The sequence below is a fragment of the Haemorhous mexicanus genome, unplaced genomic scaffold, assembly GCF_027477595.1.
Source record: "Haemorhous mexicanus isolate bHaeMex1 unplaced genomic scaffold, bHaeMex1.pri scaffold_156_ctg1, whole genome shotgun sequence".
Lineage (NCBI taxonomy): Eukaryota > Metazoa > Chordata > Aves > Passeriformes > Fringillidae > Haemorhous > Haemorhous mexicanus.
Window position 1 is genome coordinate 51,938 of NW_026776004.1, and position 23,766 is coordinate 75,703.

General features: G+C 48.7%; 1 protein-coding gene across 1 annotated transcript; it reads right to left on the reverse strand.

The window, feature by feature from the left end:
• Positions 1-76: 76 nt before the first annotated feature.
• On the reverse strand, positions 77-21,247 carry TGM1 (transglutaminase 1; the record flags this gene model as incomplete). Its single annotated transcript, XM_059837563.1, has 9 exons — positions 77-793; positions 1,419-1,555; positions 3,394-3,554; positions 4,574-4,852; positions 9,284-9,437; positions 10,970-11,058; positions 12,817-12,920; positions 14,847-14,985; positions 21,037-21,247. Coding segments are annotated over 9 exons (1,524 nt in total), but the record flags the coding sequence as incomplete, so codon positions are not given.
• Positions 21,248-23,766: the final 2,519 nt, after the last annotated feature.

The following is a 23,766-nucleotide window of genomic DNA, read 5'->3' on the forward strand; positions in this document are numbered from 1 at the left end:
CATTGGCCGCCGCTTCGGCCAATCCCCAGCAGCTCTCCCCGCGAATGCCCCGCCCATTGAATGACGTCACTCGAGGTGCTTTTGAACTGCGCTTTATTGCGGGGCGGGAAAGTGACGTCATCGCGGAGCGGTTGCGTCATGGGGAGGGACTGGGGCGGTCCCAGGGCTCCCAGTATGGACCAGTAAGGACCAGTAAAGCCCAGTGACCCTTCCCAGTGTTCCCAGTATGGACCAGAATTGCTCCCAGTGCTCCCAGTATGGACCAGTAAAGACCAGTGACCCCTCCCAGTGCTCCCAGTATGGCTCCCAGTATGGCCCAGTGACCCCTCCCAGTGGCTCCCAGTGCTCCCAGTATGAACCAGTATGACCCAAGCCCTCTCCCAGTATGGACCAGTATGAACCAGTACGCCTCCCAGTACTCCCAGTATGGCTCCCAGTGCTCCCAGTATGGACCAGTATGGTCCAGTGACCCCTCCCAGTGCTCCCAGTATGACCCAGAACAGCTCCCAGTAAGGCTCCCAGTACAAACCAGTATGGACCAGTTCACCCCCCCGTGCTGCCCCCAGGCCTCCCCCTCCTCCTCCTCCTCCTCCCAGTCCGGCCCCCGGCATTCCCAGTGTTCCCAGTAAGGCTCCCAGTGCTCCCAGTATCCCCCGGGGCCACCTGGAACTGGAGGCTGCCGCTCAGGGGGGGGAGGGCGGAGCTCTCCAGGGTGGCCGCCAGGCGGCGCTGTCCGGCCCGCAGCGGCGTCACTGATTGGCTGAGCCGGAGCGTCTGCCCCGCCCCCACCGACCTGCGCCAGTACAAACCAGTATGGACCAGTACGGAACAACCGGGCTCCCGGTGTGAGACCAACGGCTCCCAGTTCATCCCAGTTCATCCCAGTCACCCCCCCGACGTCCCTCCCAGCCTCTGCTGAGTTTCCTCCCAGTACAAACCAGTAGAAACCAGTCCAAACCAGTAACCCCAAAGCCTCTTTTAACCCTTTCTTAACCCCTTCCTAACCCATTTTTACCCATTTTTTGTCCTTTTTCCCCATTTCCCCCCCTTTTCTCCCTATTTCCCCCCTCCCAGTCCAAACCAGTATAAACCAGTACAAACCTGTGACCCCAGAGCCCCTTTTAACCCTTCCTTAACCCCTCTTTAACTGATTTTCCCATTTTTTTATCCATTTTTCACCCATTTTTCCCCAATTTCCCCTCTTTTCTCCCCATTTCCCCCCCCAGTCCCTCCCAGTACAAACCAGTCCAAACCAGTAACCCCAAATCCAAATTTAACCCTTTCTTACCCAGCCTTCACCCATTTTTCACCCTTTTTTCCTCATTTCTTTCACCATTTTCCCCCATTCCCCCCCCTTTTCTCCCCATTTCCCCCCCTCCCAGCCCCTCCCAGTATAAACCAGTCCATCCCAGTCTCACCCCAGCGACACTGGTTTGGGGCAGGAGATCCCGGCGCCCTCCATCCTCAACGAGGCTCCAGTCAGTGGCTCCGGGAGAGGGTTCTGGAAAACCACCTGCACCGGCACCTCCTGGCCCACCACGGCCGGGCCCAGCAGCTGCAGGACAGCCAAAATCCCCATTTTTCACCCCAAAAAAATCTCTCTTTTTTTAATCCAAAAATCTCCTTTTTTCACCACTTTTTAACTCCGTTAAAGTCAATGGGGGATTTGGGACACCAGGTCTACCCCCATTAAAGTCAATGAGGAATTTGGGACACCAGGTCTACCCCCATTGAAGTCAATGGAAATTTTTGGACACCAGGTCTACCCCATTAGAGCAAATGAGGAATTTGGGACACCAGGTCTACCCCATTAAAGTCAATGGGAAAATTTGGACACCAGGTCTACCCCCATTGAAATCAATGGGGATTCCGGATCCCAGGTCTATCCCATTAATGTAAATGGGGAATTTGGATACCAGGTCTACCCCATTGAAACCAATGGAGATTTTTGGACACCAGGTCTACCCCCATTAAAGTCAATGGGGTTTCCAGACACCAGGTCTACCCCCATTAAAGTCAATAGGGAATTTGGACACCAGGTCTACCCCATTAAAGTCAATGGGGAATTTGGACACCAGGTCTACCCCAATTGAAAGCAATAGGGAATTCCAGACACCAGGTCTACCCCATTAAAGTCAAAGGGGAATTTGGGACACCAGGTCTACCCCATTAAAGTGAATGGGAATTTGGGACACCAGGTCTACCCCATTAAAGTCAATGGAGAATTTGGGACACCAGGTCTACCCCATTAAAGTCAATGGGGATTCAGGGACAACAGGTCTACCCCATTAAAGTCAATGGAGATTTTTGGACACCAGGTCTACCCCATTGAAGTCAATGGGGGATTTCAGACACCAGGTCTATCCCATTAATGTAAATGGGGAATTTGGATACCAGGTCTACCCCATTGAAACCAATGGAGATTTTTGGACACCAGGTCTACGCCCATTAAAGTCAATGGGAATTCCAGACACCAAGTCTACCCCATTGAAGTCAATGAGGACTTTGGGACACCAGGTCTACCCCATTAAAGTCAATGGGAAAATTTGGACACCAGGTCTACCCCTGTTGAAATCAATGGGGATTCCAGATCCCAGGTCTGCCCCATTAATGTCAATGGGGAATTAGGACACCAGGTCTACCCCATTGAAAGCAATGAGGATTTAGGAACCTCAGTGGCTCTGGGAGAGGGTTCTGGAAAAACACCTGCACCGGCACCTCCTGGCCCACCACGGCCAGGCCCAGCAGCTGCAGGACAGCCAAAATCCAGATTTTTCACCCCAAAAAAATCTCTCTTTTTTTAATCCAAAAATCCCCTTTTTTCACCACTCTTTTACCCCATTAAAGTCAATGCGGATTCAGAGACACCAAGTCGATCTCATTAATGTCAATGGGGAATTTGGGACACCAGGTCTACCCTATTAAAGTCAATGGGAATTTGGGACACCAGGTCTACCCCATTGAAGTCAATGGAAATTTTTGGACACCAGGTCTACCCCATTGAAGTCAATGGAAATTTTTGGACACCAGGTCTATCCCATTGATGTCAATGGGGAAGTTGGGACACCAGGTCTACCCCCATTGAAGTCAATGGAGATTTTTGGACACCAAGTCTACACCATTAGATCCAATGGGGAATTTGGACACCAGGTCTACCCCCATTGAAAGCAATGGGGAATTCCAGACACCAGGTCTACCCCATTAAAGTCAATGGGGATTTTGGGACACCAGGTCTACCCCCATTCAATCCAATGGGGAATTTGGGACACCAGGTCTACCCCATTCAATCCAATGGGGATTTCATCCTCTCCCCCTGTCCCTAAAATCCCCAAACCTTCCCAACCCCCAGATTTTTGGGGTCCCCCCAAGGGTTTTCGGGGCCAGTTCCGTTACCGTCAGGGTGAGCTCGGGCGTGTGCAGCCGCACCAGCAGCTCCTTGGCCAGCACCTGCCCCGTCTCCTGCACGGCCGCCGCCACCGTCAGCTTCAGCGCGTCCTTGTCACCCACGTGGGGCTGGTACTCGGCGTAGCCCACCGTCATTGTCACCGTGTCCTCTGCCATGGGGACAGTGGGGACATTGGGGACACCCCCAGGGACATTGGGGACATTGGGGACACTGCCAGGGATGTCAGGGACACCCCCAGGGGACATTGGGGACATTGGGGACACTGTCAGGGATGTCAGGGACAACCCCAGGGGACACTGGGGACACTGCCAGGGATGTCAGGGACACCCCCAGTGACATTGGGGACGTTGGGGACACTGCCAGGGATGTCAGGGACACCCCCAGGGGACATTGGGGACATTGGGGACACTGCCAGGGATGTCAGGGACACCCCCAGGGGACATTGGGGACATTGAGGACACCCCCAGGGGACATTAGGGATATTGGGGACACCCCCAGGAGACATTGGGGATATTGGGGACACCCTCAGGGACATTGGGGACACCCCCAGGGGACATTGGAGACACCCCCAGGGACACTGGGGGACACCTCAGTATCAAACCAGTATAAACCGGTCCCAAACCAGCATAAACCAGTACAAACCAGTCCTGAACCAGTACAAACCAGTACAAACCAGTAATAAACCAGTATCAAATATTGAATTTAACCTTAATTTTTTCCCATTTTTCACCCTTTTGGTGACCCAAAACCCCCCAAAATGGCCCCAAAAACCCCTCCCAGTCCCTCCCAGCATAAACCAGTATCAAACCAGTACAAACCAGTTCAAACCAGTATCAAACCAGTTCAAACCAGTACCAAACCAGTACCAAACCAGAATAAAACCCCAATTTTACCACCGATTTTCCCCATTTTTCCCCCTTTTGCTGACCCAAAACCCCCCAAAATGGCCCAAAACCCCCTCCCAGTCCCTCCCAGTATAAACCAGTATCAAACCAATCCCCTCCCAGTATAAACCAGTACAAACCAGTACCAAACCAGTATCAAATACTGAATTTAACCTTAAATATTCCCTACTTTCCCCCTTTTGCTGACCCAAAACCCCCCAAAACGGCCCCAAACCCCCTCCCAGTCCCTCCCAGTATAAACCAGTCCAAACCAGCGCCTCACCCTGTCCGGGTGGCAGCGTCCGGCGGTGCTGCTCCTGCCGGAAGGCGGCTCCGGCCACGCCGGTGTAGCGCACGGCGCAGAGGGAGAAGCGCAGCCGCAGCGTCCGAGGCTCCGCCCCCTGGTTCTTGAGCCCCGCCCTCAGCTCCAGCTCGGCTCCAGCCACGGCCGGCCCGGCGCCGACGGTCAGCGTCACCTCGCCGGCCGAGGCCGGGCCGCGCTGCCGGGGCCGGGAGCCGTGGGAGGTGGCGGCGGAGACGGCGCGGCGCTCCTCCTCCGAGCCTGGGGGGGAGGGGACAACGGTGGGGTCAGGGGGTCGGGGGTTGGGGCGTTGGTCATTGGATGGGTCATTGGTCAATGGTTGGGTCATTGGTCAATGGTTGGGGCATTGGTCATTGGTTGGGTCATTGGTTGGGTCATTGGTCAAGTGTTGGGTCAATTGGTTGGGTCATTGGTCATTGGTTGGGTCATTGGTCATTGGTTGGGTCAAGGGTTGGATCATTGGTCATTGGTGGGGTCATTGGTCATTGGCTGGGTCATTGGTCATTGGTTGGGTCATTGGTTGGGTCATTGGTCATTGGTTGGGTCATTGGTCATTGGTTGGGTCAAGGGTTGGATCATTGGTCATTGGTGGGGTCATTGGTCATTGGCTGGGTCATTGGTCATTGGTTGGGTCATTGGTTGGGTCATTGGTCATTGGTTGGGTCATTGGTTGGGTCACTGGTCAAGGGTTGGGTCATTGCTTGGGTCATTGGTCATTGGTTGGGTCAAGGGGTCATTGGTTGGGTCATTGGTCATTGGATGGGTCAAGTGATCAGGGGTTGGGTCATTGGTTGGGTCATTGGTCATTGGTTGGGTCATTGGTCATTGGTTGGGTCATTGGTTGGGTCATTGGTCATTGGTTGGGTCATTGGTTGGGTCATTGGTCATTGGTTGGGTCATTGGTCATTGGTTGGGTCATTCGTTGGGTCATTGGTTAATGGTTGGGTCATTGGTTGGGTCATTGGTCATTGGTTGGGTCATTGGTCATTGGTTGGGTCATTGGTTGGGTCACTGGTCAAGGGTTGGGTCATTGGTTGGGGCATTGGTCATTGGTTGGGTCATTGGTCAATGGTTGGGTCGAGAGTTGGGTCACTGGTCAACGGTTGGGTCATTGCTTGGGTCATTGGTCATTGGCTGGGTCAAGACTTGGGTCATTGGTCATGTCAAGGGGTCAATGGTTGGGTCATTGGTCATTGGCTGGGTCAAGGGTTGGGTCATTGGTCATTGGTTGGGTCAATAGTTGGGTCAATGGTTGGGTCAATGGTTGGGTCAATGGTCAATGGTTGGGTCAATGGTTAGGTCATTGGCATTGGTTGGGTCATTGGTTGGGTCATTGGTCAATGGTTGGGTCAATGGTTGGGTCAATGGTTGGGTCAAGGGTTGGGTCAATGGTTGGGTCATTGGTCAAGGGTTGGGTCAATGGTTGGGTCATTGGTCATTGGCTGGGTCATTGGTCATTGGCTGGGTCATTGGTCATTGGTTGGGTCAAGGGGTCAAGGGTTGGGTCACTGGTCATTGGTTGGGTCATTAGTCATTAGTTGGGTCAATGGTTGGGTCAATGGTTGGGTCAATGGTTGGGTCATTGGTCAAGGGTTGGGTCATTGGTTGGGTCAAGGGGTCATTGGCTGGGTCATTGCTCAGGTATTGGGTCAATGGTTGGGTCAAGGGTTGGGTCAATGGTCAAGGGTTGGGTCACTGTTTGGGTCATTGGTTGGGTCATTGGTCATTGGTTGGGCCATTGGTCATTAGTTGGGTCATTGGTTGGGTCATTGGCTGGGTCAAGGGGTCATTGGTTGGGTCATTGGTCATTGGATGGGTCAAGGGGTCATTGGTTGGGTCATTGGTCATTGGATGGGTCAATGGTTGGGTCACTGGTTGGGTCAATGGTCATTGGTTGGGTCAATGGTTGGGTCACTGGTCATTGGTTGGATCAATGGTTGGGTCATTGGTCATTGGTTGGGTCAATGGTTGGGTCACTGGTCATTGGTTGGGTCATTGGTCAAGGGTTGAGTCATTGGTTGGGTCACTCAGGAGTCGGTGGTCACTCATTGGACACTCAGGATCACTCGGTGGTTACTCATTGGTCACTCATGGTCACTCATGGTCACTCATTGGTCACTCAGGGTCACTCACTGGTTACTCACTGGTCAGTGGTCACTCACTGGTCAGTGGTCACTCACTGGTCACTGGTCACTCACTGGTCACTCATTGGTCACTCTGTGGTCACTCATTGGTCACTCATGGTCACTCACTGACCCTCGGGGTGTTTGTACTGGTCAGTGATGCCCACTCTGGCCACCGAGCCGGCGCCCAGCGTGCTGATCCTGCGGTCACTCTGTGGTCACTCATGGTCACTCACTGGTCACTCATTGGTCACTCACTGGTCACTCATTGGTCACTCATTGGTCATTGGTCACTCTGTGGTCACTCATGGTCACTCACTGGTCACTCTGTGGTCACTCAGGGTCACTCACTGGTCAGTGGTCACTCATTGGTCACTCTGTGGTCACTCATTGGTCACTCAGTGGTCACTCATTGGTCACTCATTGGTCACTGGTCACTCATTGGTCACTCATTGGTCACTCACTGGTCACTGGTCACTCATTGGTCACTCATGGTCACTCACTGACCCTCGGGGTGTTTGTACTGGTCAGTGATGTCCACTCTGGCCGCGGAGCCGGCGCCCAGCGTGCTGATCCTGCGGTCACTCTGTGGTCACTCAGGGTCACTCGTGGTCACTCATGGTCATTCACTGGTCACTCATTGGTCACTCAGGGTCACTCATTGGTCACTAAGGGTCACTCGGAGGTCACTCATTGGTCACTCATGGTCACTCATGGTAACTCATTGGTCAGTGGTCACTCATTGGTCGCTCAGGATCACTTGGTGGTTACTCATTGGTCACTCATGGTAACTCATTGGTCAGTGGTCACTCATTGGTCACTCAGGATCACTCGGCGGTCACTCATGGTCACTCATGGTCACTCATTGGTCACTCAGGGTCACTCACTGGTTACTCACTGGTCAGTGGTCACTCACTGGTCAGTGGTCACTCACTGGTCAGTGGTCACTCACTGGTCACTCATGGTCACTCACTGGTCAGTGGTCACTCAGTGGTCAGTGGTCACTCGCTGGTCACTCATTGGTCACTCATTGGTCACTCATTGGTCACTCATTGGTCACTCATTGGTCACTCACTGGTCAGTGGTCACTCATTGGTCACTCATGGTCACTCACTGACCCTCGGGGTGTTTGTACTGGTCAGTGATGTCCACTCTGGCCGCGGAGCCGGCGCCCAGCGTGCTGATCCTGCGGTCACTCTGTGGTCACTCATTGGTCACTCACTGGTCACTCATTGGTCACTCAGGGTCACTCATTGGTCACTAAGGGTCACTCGGAGGTCACTCATTGGTCACTCATGGTCACTCATGGTAACTCATTGGTCAGTGGTCACTCATTGGTCGCTCAGGATCACTTGGTGGTTACTCATTGGTCACTCATGGTAACTCATTGGTCAGTGGTCACTCATTGGTCACTCAGGATCACTTGGTGGTTACTCATTGGTCACTCATGGTCACTCATTGGTCACTCATGGTAACTCATTGGTCAGTGGTCACTCATTGGTCACTCAGGATCACTCGGCGGTCACTCATTGGTCACTCATGGTCACTCATTGGTCACTCAGGGTCACTCACTGGTCACTCACTGGTCAGTGGTCACTCACTGGTCAGTGGTCACTCACTGGTCACTCATGGTCACTCACTGGTCAGTGGTCACTCACTGGTCAGTGGTCACTCATTGGTCACTCATTGGTCACTCATTGGTCATTGGTCACTCATTGGTCACTCAGGGTCACTCACTGGTCACTCACTGGTCAGTGGTCACTCATTGGTCACTCTGTGGTCACTCACTGGTCACTCACTGGTCACTGGTCACTCTGTGGTCACTCACTGGTCACTCATGGTCACTCACTGACCCTTGGGGTGTTTGTACTGGTCAGTGATGTCCACTCTGGCCGTGGAGCCGGCGCCCAGCGTGCTGATCCTGTGGTCACTCTGTGGTCACTCATGGTCACTCATTGGTCACTCATGGGTCACTCACTGGTCATTGGTCACTCATGGTCACTCACTGGTCACTCATTGGTCACTCACTGGTCACTCATTGGTCACTCACTGGTCAGTGGTCACTCATTGGTCACTCATTGGTCAGTGGTCACTCATGGTCACTCATGGTCACTCATTGGTCACTCAGGGTCACTCACTGGTTACTCACTGGTCAGTGGTCACTCACTGGTCAGTGGTCACTCAGTGGTCACTCACTGGTTACTCACTGGTCAGTGGTCACTCACTGGTCAGTGGTCACTCATTGGTCACTCATGGTCACTCACTGGTCAGTGGTCACTCACTGGTCAGTGGTCACTCACTGGTCACTCATTGGTCACTCACTGGTCACTGGTCACTCATTGGTCACTCATGGTCACTCACTGACCCTCGGGGTGTTTGTACTGGTCAGTGATGTCCACTCTGGCCGCGGAGCCGGCGCCCAGCGTGCTGATCCTGCGGTCACTCTGTGGTCACTCATGGTCACTCATTGGTCACTCATTGGTCACTCATTGGTCACTCACTGGTCACTCATTGGTCACTCATTGGTCACTCATGGTCACTCACTGACCCTCGGGGTGTTTGTACTGGTCAGTGATGTCCACTCTGGCTGCGGAGCCGGCGCCCAGCGTGCTGATCCGCCGCCCGATCGCCCCCTCCTCCACGTGCACCACCGCGAACCCGCCGTGCGCCTGCCGCTGCCAGTACACCTTGTCGCTGTTCACCTGCCATTTGCATAATTAATGAGCTCGTTTGCATCGCTAATTAGAGCCGCCATCACCAGGAACAAATCTGCCTCATAATTAGGGTAATTAAGCCCCGGATTGTGTAATTAGGGTGTTGTCGAAACTCCCCCTGTGCGCCCGGCGCTGCCAGCACACCTTGTCGCTGTTCACATGCCATTTGCATAATTAATGAGCTCGTTTGCATCACTAATTAGAGCTGCCATCACCAGGAATAAGTCTGCATCCTAATTAAGGTAATTAATCCCCGGTTTGTGTAATTAGGGTGTTGTCGAAACTCCCCCCGTGCGCCTGCCGCTGCCAGTACACCTTGTCGCTGCTCACCTGCCATTTGCATAAATAATGAGCTCATTTGCATCTCTAATTAGAGCCACCGTCAGTGCAATCAACTATTCTCCTAATTAAGGTAATTAATCCCCGGTTTGTGTAATTAGGGTGTTGTCGAAATTCCCCTGTGCACCGGACGCTGCCAGAAGACTTTATCACTATTAACCCGTAATTTGCATAATTAATGAGCTCGTTTGCATCTCTAATTAGAGCCGCCATCAGTGGGATCAACTATGCTCCTAATTAAGGTAATTAAGCCTTTGTTCGTTTAATTAGGGTGTTGTCGAAATCCACCTGTGCACCTGACGCTGCCAGCACACCTTGTTGCTATTCACCTGCGATTTGCATAATTAATGAGCTCATTTGCATCGCTAATCCCCCGCTGAGCATCAGAGTTCAATGTGGCTCCTAATTAAGGTAATTAATCCCCGTTTTGTGTAATTAGGGTGTTGTCGAATCCACCCTCTGCACCTGACGCTGCCAAAAGACTTTATCACTATTAACCCGTAATTTGCATACTTAATGAGCTCATTTGCATACCAATTTTGATGTTAGACTTGTTAATGATCCCCCACAGCAGTGCCATTAATTACAGGGTGCGATTAGGGTAATTAGCCCCTGATTTGGGTAATTAAGGGATGCCCACCACAGCTGCCAGGTGTTTGCCGGTCTAATTTGCATAATTCATGAGCTCATTTGCATATCAAGTAACCCACTCAGCAATTGAGTTAGTTATGGCTCCTAATTAGGGTAATTAACCCCGGATTTTGTGTAATTAGGCTTATGTATGGCAGTGCACCTGGTGGCTGTTCACCAGCCTCATTTGCATAATTCATGAGCTCATTTGCATATCATATCAGCCACTGGTCATCAGAGCTAAATGTGGCTCCTAATTAGGGTAATTAGCCCCAGGTCTTGTGCAATTAGGTTTAAATCATTTGCATAATTAACAAGCTCCCACCCCTTAGCAGCATTATTACACCTCCCAACCCCCCTCAATAACCCCTCATTTGCATATTCCCACCACACCCCCACCACCCCTCTTCACTTCCCACCCTCTCCACCCGCTCATTTCCATAATCACCCACCTCATTTGCATAATTACCCACCGCCACCCTTTAGGAGCATTAAGAACACATCCTAACGAGGCTTATTAACCCCTCATTTGCATAATTAGCCCCGCCCACCTCGGCGAAGACGAAGGGCGTGTCGTACTTGAGGAAGACGTCGCCGTTCTTGACCGCGGTGACCGAGCAGGGCCCGCAGCAGAACAGGCCTGGAACAAGTACAGACCAGTATAAACCAGTATGGACCAGTAGGGACCAGTATGGACCAGTAAAAACCAGTATGGACCAGTATGGACCAGTATGGACCGGTATGGACCAGTATGGACCGGTATAAACCAGTATGGACCAGTATGGACCGGTATGGACCAGTGGGGACCGGCATGGACTGGTATGGACCAGTATGGACCAGTATGGACCGGTATGGACCAGTATGGACCAGTATGGACCAGTACGGACCAGTACGGACCAGTATGGACCGGTACGGACCAGTAGGGACCAGTATAAACCCGTATGGACCAGTATGGACCAGTACGGACCAGTATGGACCAGTAGGGACCGGCATGGACTGGTATGGACCAGTAGGGACCAGTATGGACCGGTATGGACCAGTATGGACCGGTATGGACCAGTATGGACCGGTATGGACCAGTATGGACCACTATGGACCAGTATGGACCAGTATGGACCAGTATGGACCAGTATGGACCGGTATGGACCAGTATGGACCAGTATGGACCGGTATGGACCAGTATGGACAGGTACGGACCAGTAGGGACCAGTAGGGACCGGTAGGAACCAGTATGGACCGGTATGGACCGGTATGGACCTGTATGGACCGGTATGGACCAATATGGACCAGTATGGACCTGTCTAAACCAGAATGGACCAGTCTAAACCAGTATGGACCAGTATGGACCAGTATGGACCAGTATAAACCAGTATGGACCAGTATGGACCGGTACGGAGCAGTAAGGACCAGTATGGACCGGTATGGACCAGTATGGACTGGTATGGACCAGTATGGACCGGTATGGACCAGTATGGACCAGTATGGACCAGTACGGACTGGTATGGACCAGAATGGACCAGTCTAAACCAGTATGGACCAGTATGGACCGGGATGGAACAGTATGGACCAGTATGGACCAGTATGGACCGGTATGGACTGGTATGGACCAATATGGACCAGTATGGACCTGTCTACACCAGAATGGACCAGTCTAAACCAGTATGGACCAGTATGGACCGGTATGGACCAGTAGGGACCAGTATGGACCAGTACAGACCAGTATGGACCGGTATGGACCAGTATGGACCAGTATGGACCAGTATGGACCAGTATGGACTAGTATGGACCAGTATGGACCAATATTGACCAGTATGGACCTGTCTAAACCAGAATGGACCAGTCTAAACCAGTATGGACCAGTATGGACCGGTATGGACCAGTATGGACCAGTATGGACCAGTAGAGACCAGTATGGACCGGTATGGACCAGTACAGACCAGTATGGACTGGTATGGACCGGTATAAACCAGCCTAAACCAGTCCAAACCAGTGCAAACCAGTACAAACCATTAACCCCCCTCCCATCCCAGTACAAACCAGTACAAACCAGTATAAAAAAACCCCCAGTTTTCCCCAATTACCCCTTTTCCCCCATTTTTAACCCTTTAACTCCCTCCCGGTTAATTCCAGTTCATCCCAGTCCCCTCCCAGTACAAACCAGTAACCCCTAACCCCAAACCAGTACAAACCAGTACAAACCAGTACAAACCAGTACAAACCAGTAACCCCAAACCCCCTTTTAACCCCATTTCCCCCATATTTTTCCCCTTTTCCCCCCATTTTTTCACCCTTTGATCCCTCCCAGTCCAAACCAGTATAAACCAGTCCAAACCAGTATAAACCAGTCCAAACCAGTATAAACCAGTATAAACCAGTATAAACCAGTATAAACCAGTACCGCTGCTGGTCTCCTGGGGCGTGGCGTCCACCACCTGCCAGCCGTCGTAGCCCTGGGGCAGGTCCGGCCTCTTCATCCAGCAGTCGTTCCACACGTGGAAGTTCCTGCACCAGTATGGACCAGTATGGACCGGTATGGACCAGAATGGACCAGTATGGACCAGGTATGGACCAGTATGGACCGGTATGGAGCGGTATGGACCAGTATGGACCAGTATAAACCAGTATGGACCAGTACAGACCAGTACGGACCAGTATAAACCAGTATGGACCAGTATGGACCAGTATGGACCGGTATGGACCAGTACGGACCAGTATGGACCGGTATGGACCAGTATGGACCAGTATGGACCAGTATGGACCAGTATGGACGGGTACGGACCAGTATGGACCAGTACGGACCAGTATGGACCAGTACGGACCAGTACGGACCAGTATGGACCAGTATGGACCAGTATAAACCAGTATGGACCAGTATGGACCGGTACGGACCAGTATAAACCAGTATGGACCAGTATGGACCACTATGGACCAGTATGGACCAGTACGGACCGGTATGGACCAGTACGGACCAGTATGGACCAGTATGGACCAGGTATGGACCGGGATGGACCAGTATGGACCAGTTTGGACCACTATAGACCAGTATAAACCAGTATGGACCAGTATGGACCAGTATGGACCAGTATGGACCACTACGGACCAGTATGGACCAGTACGGACCAGTACGGACCAGTATGGACCAGTATGGACCAGTATGGACCAGTACGGACCAGTATGGACCAGTATGGACCAGTATGGACCAGTATGGACCGGTACGGACCAGTATGGACCGGTATGGACCAGTATGGATCAGTAAGGACCAGTATGGACCAGTATGGACCAGTAAGGACCAGTATGGACCAGTACGGACCAGTATGGACCAATATGGACTGGTATGGACCAGTACAAACCGGTATGGAACGGTATGGACCAGTATGGACCAGTATGGACCAGTATGGACCAGTACGGACCAGTATGGACCAGTATGGACCAGTATGGACCAGTACGGACCAGTATGGACCACTATGGACCAGTATGGAACACTATGGACCAGTATGGACAGGTATGGACCAGTATGGACCAGTATGGACCAGTAAGGACCAGTATGGACCAGAATGGACCAGTACGGACCAGTATGGACCAGTATGGACCAGTATGGACCAGTATGGACCGGTACGGTGCAGTATGGACCGGTATGGACCAGTATGGATCAGTAAGGACCAGTATGGACCAGTATGGACCAGTAAGGACCAGTATGGACCAGTACGGACCAGTATGGACCAATATGGACTGGTATGGACCAGTACAAACCGGTATGGAACGGTATGGACCAGTATGGACCGGTATAAACCAGTATGGACCGGTATGGACCAGTATGGACCGGTATGGACCAGTATGGACCAGTAAGGACCAGTATGGACCAGTATGGACCGGTATGGAACACTATGGACCAGTATGGACAGGTATGGACCAGTATGGACCAGTATGGACCAGTATGGACCAGTATGGACCAGAATGGACCAGTACGGACCAGTATGGACCGGTACGGACCAGTATGGACCAGTACGGACCAGTATGGACCAGTATGGACCGGTATGGACCAGTACGGACCAGTAAGGACCGGTATAAACCGGTATGGACCAGTATGGACCAGTATAAACCAGTACAAACCAGTAACCCAAAACCCCCATTTTTAACCCTTCATTCCCCATATTTTCCCCATTTTCCCCCCATTTCTCCCCTCCCAGTCCCTCCCAGTATAAACCAGTATGACACCAGTATGAAACCAGTATGACACCAGTATGAAACCAGTCCAAACCAGTCCAAACCAGTAACCCCAACCCCCCATCCCCCCATTTTTAACCCTTTCTCCTCCATTTCCCCCTCATTTCTCCCCCAATTTTCACCATTTCCCCCCCGTTTTTTCCCCCCTTTCCCCCCTCCCGGTCCCTCCCAGTACAAACCAGTATAAACCAGTATGACCAGTACCAGACAGAGTCGGTGTTGAGGCGCTCCAGGGGCCGCATGGCCTCGTCCAGGTAGATGTCGGTGGTCAGCGAGGTGTCGGTGTCGTGCGCCGAGTTGTAATTGGTCACCGTGCGCGTGGGCAGGCCCAGGCAGCGCAGCACTGCCCCACAAACCAGTATGAACCAGTTAGAACCAGTACGAACCAGTATAAACCAGTACAAACCAGTATAAACCAGTATATGGGGATATAAGTCAGTTAGAAGTGGTTTAAGTCACTATAAACCAGTATAAACCAGTAAGAAATGGAGCTCTGGACTGGTTTTCTACCAGTTAGAACCAGTATAAACCAGTTAGAACCAGTTAGAACCAGTGAGAACCAGTACGAACCAGTACAAACCAGTATAGACCAGTATAAACCAGCACAAACCAGTACAAACCAGTATACGGGGATATAAGTCACTTTAAAATGGTTTAAGTCACTATAGACCAGTATAAACCAGTAAGAAATGGAGCTCTGGACTGGGGTTCTACCAGTTAGAACCAGTATAAACCAGATAGAACCAGTTAGAACCAGTACAAACCAGTATAAACCAGTACAAACCAGTACAAACCAGTATAAACCAGTATATGGCGATATAAGTCACTTTGAAGTGGTTTAAGTCACTATAAACCAGTATAAACCAGGGTGAAATGGAGTTGTGGACTGGGGTTCTACCAGTATAAACCACTTAGAACCAGTTAGAACAATTATAAACCAGTACAAACCAGTACAAACCAGTATAAACCAGTATATGGCAATATAAGTCCGTTTAAAGTGGTTTAAGTCACTATAGACCAGTATAAACCAGGATAAACCAGTATAAACTGGAGCTGTGGACTGGTTTTCTACCAGTTAGAACCAGTATAAACCAGTACAAACCAGTATAAACCAGTATAAACCAGTATAGACCAGTATAAACCAATATATGGCGATATAAGTCCGTTTAAAGTGGTTTAAGTCACTATAAACCAGCATAAACCAGTATAAACCAGTATAAACTGGAGCTGTGGACTGGGGTTCTACCAGTTAGATCCAGTTAGAACCAGTTAGAACCAGTATAAACCAGTACAAACCAGTATAAACCAGTATAAACCAGTATATGGCGATATAAGTCAGTTAGAAGTGGTTTAAGTCACTATAGACCAGGATAAACCAGTATAAACCAGTATAAACTGGAGCTGTGGACTGGTTTTCTACCAGTATAAACCAGTTAGAACCAGTTAGAACCAGTTAGAACCAGTATAAACCAGTGAGAACCAGTACGAACCAGTACAAACCAGTATAGACCAGTACAAACCAGTATATGGCGATATAAGTCACTTTGAAGTGGTTTAAGTCACTATGAACCGGTAGGAAATGGAGTTGTGGACTGGGGTTCTACCAGTATAAACCAGTCAAAACAAGTTAGAACCAGTTAGAACCAGTGAGAACCAGTACGAACCAGTACAAACCAGCATAGACCAGTACAAACCAGTATATGGCGATATAAGTCACTTTAAAGTGGTTTAAGTCACTATAGACCAGTATAAACCAGTAAGAAATGGAGCTCTGGACTGGGGTTCTACCAGTTAGATCCAGTTAGAACCAGTATAAACCAGTTAGAACCAGTATAAACCAGTACAAACCAGTATAAACCAGTATATGGCGATATAAGTCAGTTAGAAGTGGTTTAAGTCACTATGAACCAGTATAAACCAGGATAAACCAGTATAAACTGGAGCTGTGGACTGGTTTTCTACCAGTTAGAACCAGTTAGAACCAGTATAAACCAGTTAGAACCAGTTAGAACCAGAATAGACCAGTACAAACCAGTATATGGCGATATAAGTCACTTTAAAGTGGTTTAAGTCACTATAAACCAGTATAAACCAGGGTGAAATGGAGTTGTGGACTGGGGTTCTACCAGTATAAACCACTTAGAACCAGTTAGAACCAGTATAAACCAGTACAAACCAGTATAAACCAGTATAAACCAGTATAAACCAGTATATGGCAATATAAGTCCGTTTAAAGTGGTTTAAGTCACTATAGACCAGTATAAACCAGGATAAACCAGTATAAACTGGAGCTGTGGACTGGTTTTCTACCAGTTAGAACCAGTATAAACCAGTACAAACCAGTATAAACCAGTATAAACCAGTACAAACCAGTAAAAACCAATATATGGCGATATAAGTCCGTTTAAAGTGGTTTAAGTCAGTATAAACCAGCATAAACCAGTATAAACCAGTATAAACTGGAGCTGTGGACTGGGGTTCTACCAGTTAGATCCAGTTAGAACCAGTTAGAACCAGTTAGAACCAGTATAAACCAGTACAAACCAGTATATGGGGATATAAATCACTTTGAAGTGGTTTAAGTCACTATAAACCAGTATAAACCAGCAAGAAATGGAGCTCTGGACTGGGGTTCTAACAGTTAGATCCAGTTAGAACCAGTTAGAACCAGTTAGAACCAGTATAAACCAGTATAAACCAGTATAAACCAGTACAAACCAGTACAAACCAGTATATGGCAATATAAGTCCGTTTAAAGTGGTTTAAGTCACTATAGACCAGGATAAACCAGTATAAACCAGTATAAACTGGAGCTGTGGACTGGTTTTCTACCAGTACAAACCAGTTAGAACCAGTTAGAACCAGTTAGAACCAGTATAAACCAGTATAAACCAGTACAAACCAGTATATGGCGATATAAGTCACTTTGAAGTGGTTTAAGTCACTATAGACCAGTATAAACCAGTATAAACCAGTATGAAATGGAGCTGTGGACTGGTTTTCTACCAGTACAAACCAGTTAGAACCAGTATAAACCAGTATAAACCAGTACAAACCAGTACAAACCAGTATAAACCAGTATATGGCGATATAAGTCAGTTAGAAGTGGTTTAAGTCACTATAGACCAGGATAAACCAGTATAAACCAGTAAGAAATGGAGCTCTGGACTGGGGTTCTACCAGTATAAACCAGTTAGAACCAGTCAGAACCAGTATAAACCAGTCCAAACCAGTACAAACCAGTATAGACCAGTACAAACCAGTATATGGGGATATAAGTCACTTTAAAGTGGTTTAAGTCACTATAGACCAGTATAAACCAGTAAGAAATAGAGCTGTGGACTGGTTTTCTACCAGTTAGAACCAGTTAGAACCAGTATAAACCAGTATGACACCAGTCCAAACCAGTCCCAAACCAGTACAAACCAGTATAAACCAGTAACCCCCTATCCATTTTTAACCCTTTCTCCCCATTTTTGCTTCCCATTTTCATTCCCAATTTGTCGCCTCCCAGTCCCTCCAGTCCAAACCAGGTAACCCCAGTCCCAAACCAGTCCAAACCAGTCCAAACCAGTCCAAACAGTAACCCCAAGTCCAAACCAGTCCAAACCAGTAACCCCAAACCCCACTTCCCATTTTAACCCTTTCTCCCCCATATTTCCCCATTTTTCACCCATATTTCCCCATTTTCCCACCGATTTTCCCCATTTTTCCACCATTTTCCCCATTTCTCCCCCTCCCAGTCCCTCCCAGTACAAACCAGTAACCCCCAGTCCAAACCAGTAACCCCCAGTCCAAACCAGTCCAAACCAGTAACCCCAAATCCATTTTTAACCCTTTCTCCTCCATTGTTTCCCCATTTTTTGACCATTTTTCACCCGATTTTCCCCATTTTCTCCCCTCCCAGTCCCTCCCAGTCCCTCCCAGTATAAACCAGTAACGCCCAGTCCCAAACCAGTCCAAACCAGTCCAAACCAGTCACCCCAAACCCCCATTTCCCCATTTTTAACCCTTTCTTCCCCATATTTCCCCCATTTTCCCACCGATTTTCCCCATTTTTTCACCATTTTTCCACCGATTTTCCCCATTTTTCATCATTTTTTTTTCTTTTTGGGTTCTGTCAGTAAATTGATCCCCAGTACAAACCAGTCAACCAGTCTAAACCAGTCCAAACCAGTACCTAATCATCTTACATTAACCCTAAAGTCTATTTCTGACCTTTTTTCCCCAATTTTCCCGATTTTCACCATTTTCACCATTTCTCCCTCCCAGTCCTCCAGTCCAAACCAGTAACCCCAGTCCCAACCAGTCCAAACCAGTAACCCAAACCCCCATTTCCCAATTTTAACCCTTACTCCTCCATTTTTCACCCAATTTTCACCCAATTTTCCCCATTTTTCACCGTTTCCCCCATTTCCCGCCTCCCAGTCCCTCCCAGTCCCTCCCAGTCAAACCAGTACCCCCAGTCCCAACCAGTCCAAACCAGTACAAACAGTAACCACCCATTCCCCATCTTTTAACCCTTTCTCTCCATTTTCACCCAATTTCCCATTTTTCCACTGTTTCCCCCATTCTCCCTCTCTCCAGTCCTCCCAGTACAAATCAGTAACCCCAGTCCCAACCAGTCCAAACCAGTCCAAACCAGTAACCCCCAATCCATTTTTAACCCTTCCTCCATTTTTCCCCATTTTCCTTTCCCCATTCACCTTTTTCCCCATTTTTCCCATTTTCTCCCTCCCAGTCTCTCCCAGTCAAACCAGTAACCCCCAGTCCCAACAGAACCAGTAACCCCAAACCCCATTCCCCATTTAACCCTTACCTCCATTTTCACCCAATTTTCCCAATTTCCCCATTTTCACCCATTTTCCCCATTCCCCCTCCCAGTCCCTCCCAGTCAAACCAGAACCCCCAGTCCAACCAGTTCAAACAGTACCCCAATCATTACCTTTCTCCTCCATTGTTCCCCATTTTTGCCCATTTTCACCGATTTTCCCCATTTCTCCCCTCCCAGTCCCTCCCAGTCCCTCCAGTCCCTCCCAGTCCCTCCCAGTCCAAACCAGTAACCCCCAGCCCAAACCAGTCCAAACCAGTACCAAACCAGTACCCCATTAACCCCATTTCCCATTTTTAACCCTTTTTCACCCATATTTCCCCCATTTTTCACCGATTTCCCCATTTTCCACCATTTTCTCCCCATTTTTCCTCCCAGTCCCTCCCAGTCAACCAGTAACCCCAGCCCCAAACCAGTCCCCAAACCAGTCCCAAACCAGTCCCAAACCAGTAACCAACCATATCCCCTTCTTTAACCCTTTCTTCCCATTTTTCCCATTTTCCCCATTTTCCCCATTTTCCTCAGTCCCTCCCAGTCCCTCCAGTCCTCCAGTATAAACCAAGTGAACCCTCAGTCCAAACCAGTCCAAACCAGTAACCCAATCCATTTTTAACCTTCCTCCATTTTCCCTCATATTTCCCCATTTTTCACTCTTTTTTCCCCATTTCTTCCCCTCCCAGTCCAAACCAGTCCAAACCAGTCCAAACCAGAACCCCCAATCCATTTTTAACCCTTTCTCCTCCATTTTTTCCCTTTTTGACCATTTTTCACCCAATTTTCCCCATTTTCTCCCTCCCAGTCCCTCCAGGTCCCTCCCAGTCCCTCCCAGTCCAAACCAGTACCCCCAGTCCAAACCAGTCCAAACCAGTACAACCAGTAACCCCAAACCCCCATTTCCCCAATTTTAACCCGTTCTCCTCCATTTTTACCCCAATTTTCACCCAATTTTCCCATTTTTCCACCATTTCCCCCCATTTCTCCCCCTCCCAGTCCCTCCCAGTACAAACCAGTAACCCCCAGTCCCAAACCAGTCCCAAACCAGTACAAACCAGTAACCCCAAACCCCCATTTCCCCATTTTTAACCCTTTCTTCCCCATATTTCCCCCATTTTCCCCCAATTTTCCCCATTTTTCCCCATTTTTTCCCCATTTTCCCCCCTCCCAGTCCCTCCCAATCCCTCCCAGTCCAAACCAGTAACCCCCAGTCCAAACCAGTCCAAACCAGTACAAACCAGTAACCCCCAATCCATTTTTAACCCTTTCTCCTCCATTGTTTCCCCATTTTTTTGCCCATTTTTCACCCGTTTTCCCCCATTTTCCCCGATTTCTCCCCCTCCCAGTCCCTCCCAGTCCAAACCAGTAACCCCCAGTCCCAAACCAGTCCCAAACCAGTACAAACCAGTAACCCCAAACCCCCATTTCCCCATTTTTAACCCTTTCTTCCCCATATTTCCCCATTTTCCCACCGATTTTCCCCATTTTTTCACCATTTTTCCACCGATTTTCCCCATTTTTTCACCATTTCTCCCCTCCCAGTCCCTCCCAGTCCAAACCAGTACCAACCAGTGGTGACCACGCCGGCGAACACCCAGCACTGGCCGTAGCGCACGGGGGCGCCGGTGCCGTGGAAGCTGCGCAGGATGGCCACGGAGCCGGCCCAGGCCGAGGGGTTGGTGCCCTGCGAGTAATCCCCGGTCCAGTTCCCCACCAGCACCCCGTTGTCATCCAGGGAGTTCACCTGGCAGCACCAAAATTCCGGATTTTTGGCGTTTTTCCCCCAAAAATTTGGGAGTTTTGGGGAAAAATCCGGAAATTTTGGGGAATTTTGGCGAAAAACGCAAAAAATTCGGTGGAGGTTCCTGCTGGAGGTTCACGGGAAGGTTGGAAATTGGTAAAAATGTTGCTGGGGGAATGTGGAAATCTTGGAAATCCTAAAAATCTCCCCAAAAAAATCGCCCCAAAAAATTAAAAAAAAAATCCCAGAAAATTCTGCCCCAAAATTGGGGAAATTCCGCCTGGAAATGATGAAATTTTTATGCCAAAAGGCTGAAAATTCCCAGCAAACCTTGGTCTTAAAAATGCCAGAATGGTGATTTTTTTGGAAAGTTAAAATTCTCAAAATTCCCATAAAAATTACCCAAAAATTTGGACCCAAAAATGAAAAAATTCCGGAAAAAATGCTGAATTTTGCGGCCAAAAGCGCTGGAAATTTTCACCCCAAACGTCCTGAAATGCACCCAAAAAATTCTGGAAATTCCTGAAAATATTCCTGGGGAAAAGTTGAAATCCTGAAAATCCCAAAAATTCAAAAAACCCCCAAAAACCCAAAAAAATTCCCAAAAAATTCTGCCCAAAATTGGGAAAATTCCCACCAAAAATTCCAAAATTCCTGAAATATTCCTGGGAAAAGATGAAAATCCCAAAAATTTGGAATTTCCCCAAAAATCCTGAAGATTTTTTGCTCAAAAATTCCAAAAATTTCTGCCCCAAAATCCCAAAATTTCCGGACGGAAATGTTGGAAATTCCCACCAAAACTCCGCCCTAAAGATTCTCAAATTCCTGAAAATATTCTTGGGAAAATGTTGAAATCCCAAAAATTCCAAAAATTCCCAAAAAATCCCAAAATTCCTGGAAAGTTTTGCCTCAAAATCCCCAAATTTCAGCCCAAAAATTCAGATTTTTTCCCCCAAAATGTCCAAAAATTCCCACCAAAACTCCGCCCTAAAGATCTCAAAATTGACAAAATTATTCCTGGGAAAACGTCGAAATTCCCCAAATCCTGAAAATCTCAAAAATTCCTGAAAAATTCCCCAAAAATCCACAAAAAAATCCTCAAAGAAATCGCAAAAAATATTTTTAAAATCCCCCAAAAATTCCTAAAAAATCCTCAAAAATCATCCCAAAATCCTGAAGAATTCCCCCCAAAAAATACAAAAATTCCCCCCCAAAAAATGACTTAAAAATCCCCCAAATTTTTGCCCAAAATTGGGAAAATTTCAGCCCCAAACTCTCAGATTTCACCCAAAATTCCCCCCAAAATCCCCCAAATTTCCCCCAAATTCCCCCAAAATTCCCAAATTTCCCCCAAATTCCACAAAATTTGCCCAAATTCCCAAACTATCTCCCCAAAATGCCCCAAAATTCCCCCTAAAAATCCCAAAATTCCTCCAAATTTCCCCAAAATTCCCAAATTTCCCCCCAAATTCCCAAATTTTTCCCAAATTCGCCCAAATTTTCCCCAAATTCCCCAAATTTCTCCATTTCCCCCAAAAATTCCTTCCCTAAAATCCCCAAAATTTCCGGATTGTCTTCCAAAATTCCCCCTCAAAATCCCCAAATTCCTTCCAAATCTCCCAAAATTCCCTGAAAATTCCCAAATTCCCCCAAATTCCCCCAAATTTTCCCAATTTTTCCCAAATTCCCCCAAATCTCCCCAAAAATTCCTCCCAAATTTCCCCCAAATCTCCGGATTTCCCCCCAAAAATTTCCCCTCAAAATCCCCAAATTCCCCCAAAATCCCCCAAATTCCCCCAAAATGCCCCAAATCTCCCCCAAATTTCCCCAAAATCCCCTAAATTTCACCAAAATTCCCCAAATTCCCCCAAGTTTCCCCAAATTCCCCCAAATTTTCCCCAAATCCCCCAAATCTCCCCAAAAATTCCTCCCAAATTTCCCCAAAATCTCCGGATTTCCCCCAAAAATTCCCCCTTAAAATCCCCAAATCCCCCCAAAATCCCCCCAAAATCCCCCAAATTTCCCCGAATTTCCCCAAATTTTCCCAATTTTCCCCCAAATTTTCCCCAAATCTCCCCAAAAATTCCCCCAAAATCTCTGGATTTCCCCCCAAAAATTCCCCTTAAAATCCCCAAAATTTCTCCCAAAAATCTCCCCAAATCCCCCCAAATCCTCCCAAAATTTCGCAAATTTTCCCAAATTCCCCCAAATTCCCCCCAAATTTTCCCCAAATTCCCCCAAATCTCCCCAAAAACTCCTCCCAAATTTCCCCAAAATCTCCGGATTTTCCCCAAAAATTCCCCCTCAAAATCCCCCCAAAATCCCCAAATTTCCCCAAACTGCCCCAAATTTTCCCAAATTCCCCTAAATTTTCCCCGATTTTTCCCCAAATTTCCCGAATTCCCCCAAATTTCCCCCAAATCTCCAGATTTTCCCCCAAAAATTCCCCCTTAAAATCCCCAAATTCCCCCAAAATCTCCCAAATTTCCCCAAAATGCCCCAAATCTCCCCCAAATTTTCCCAAATTCCCCTAAATTTCACCAAAATTCCCCAAATTC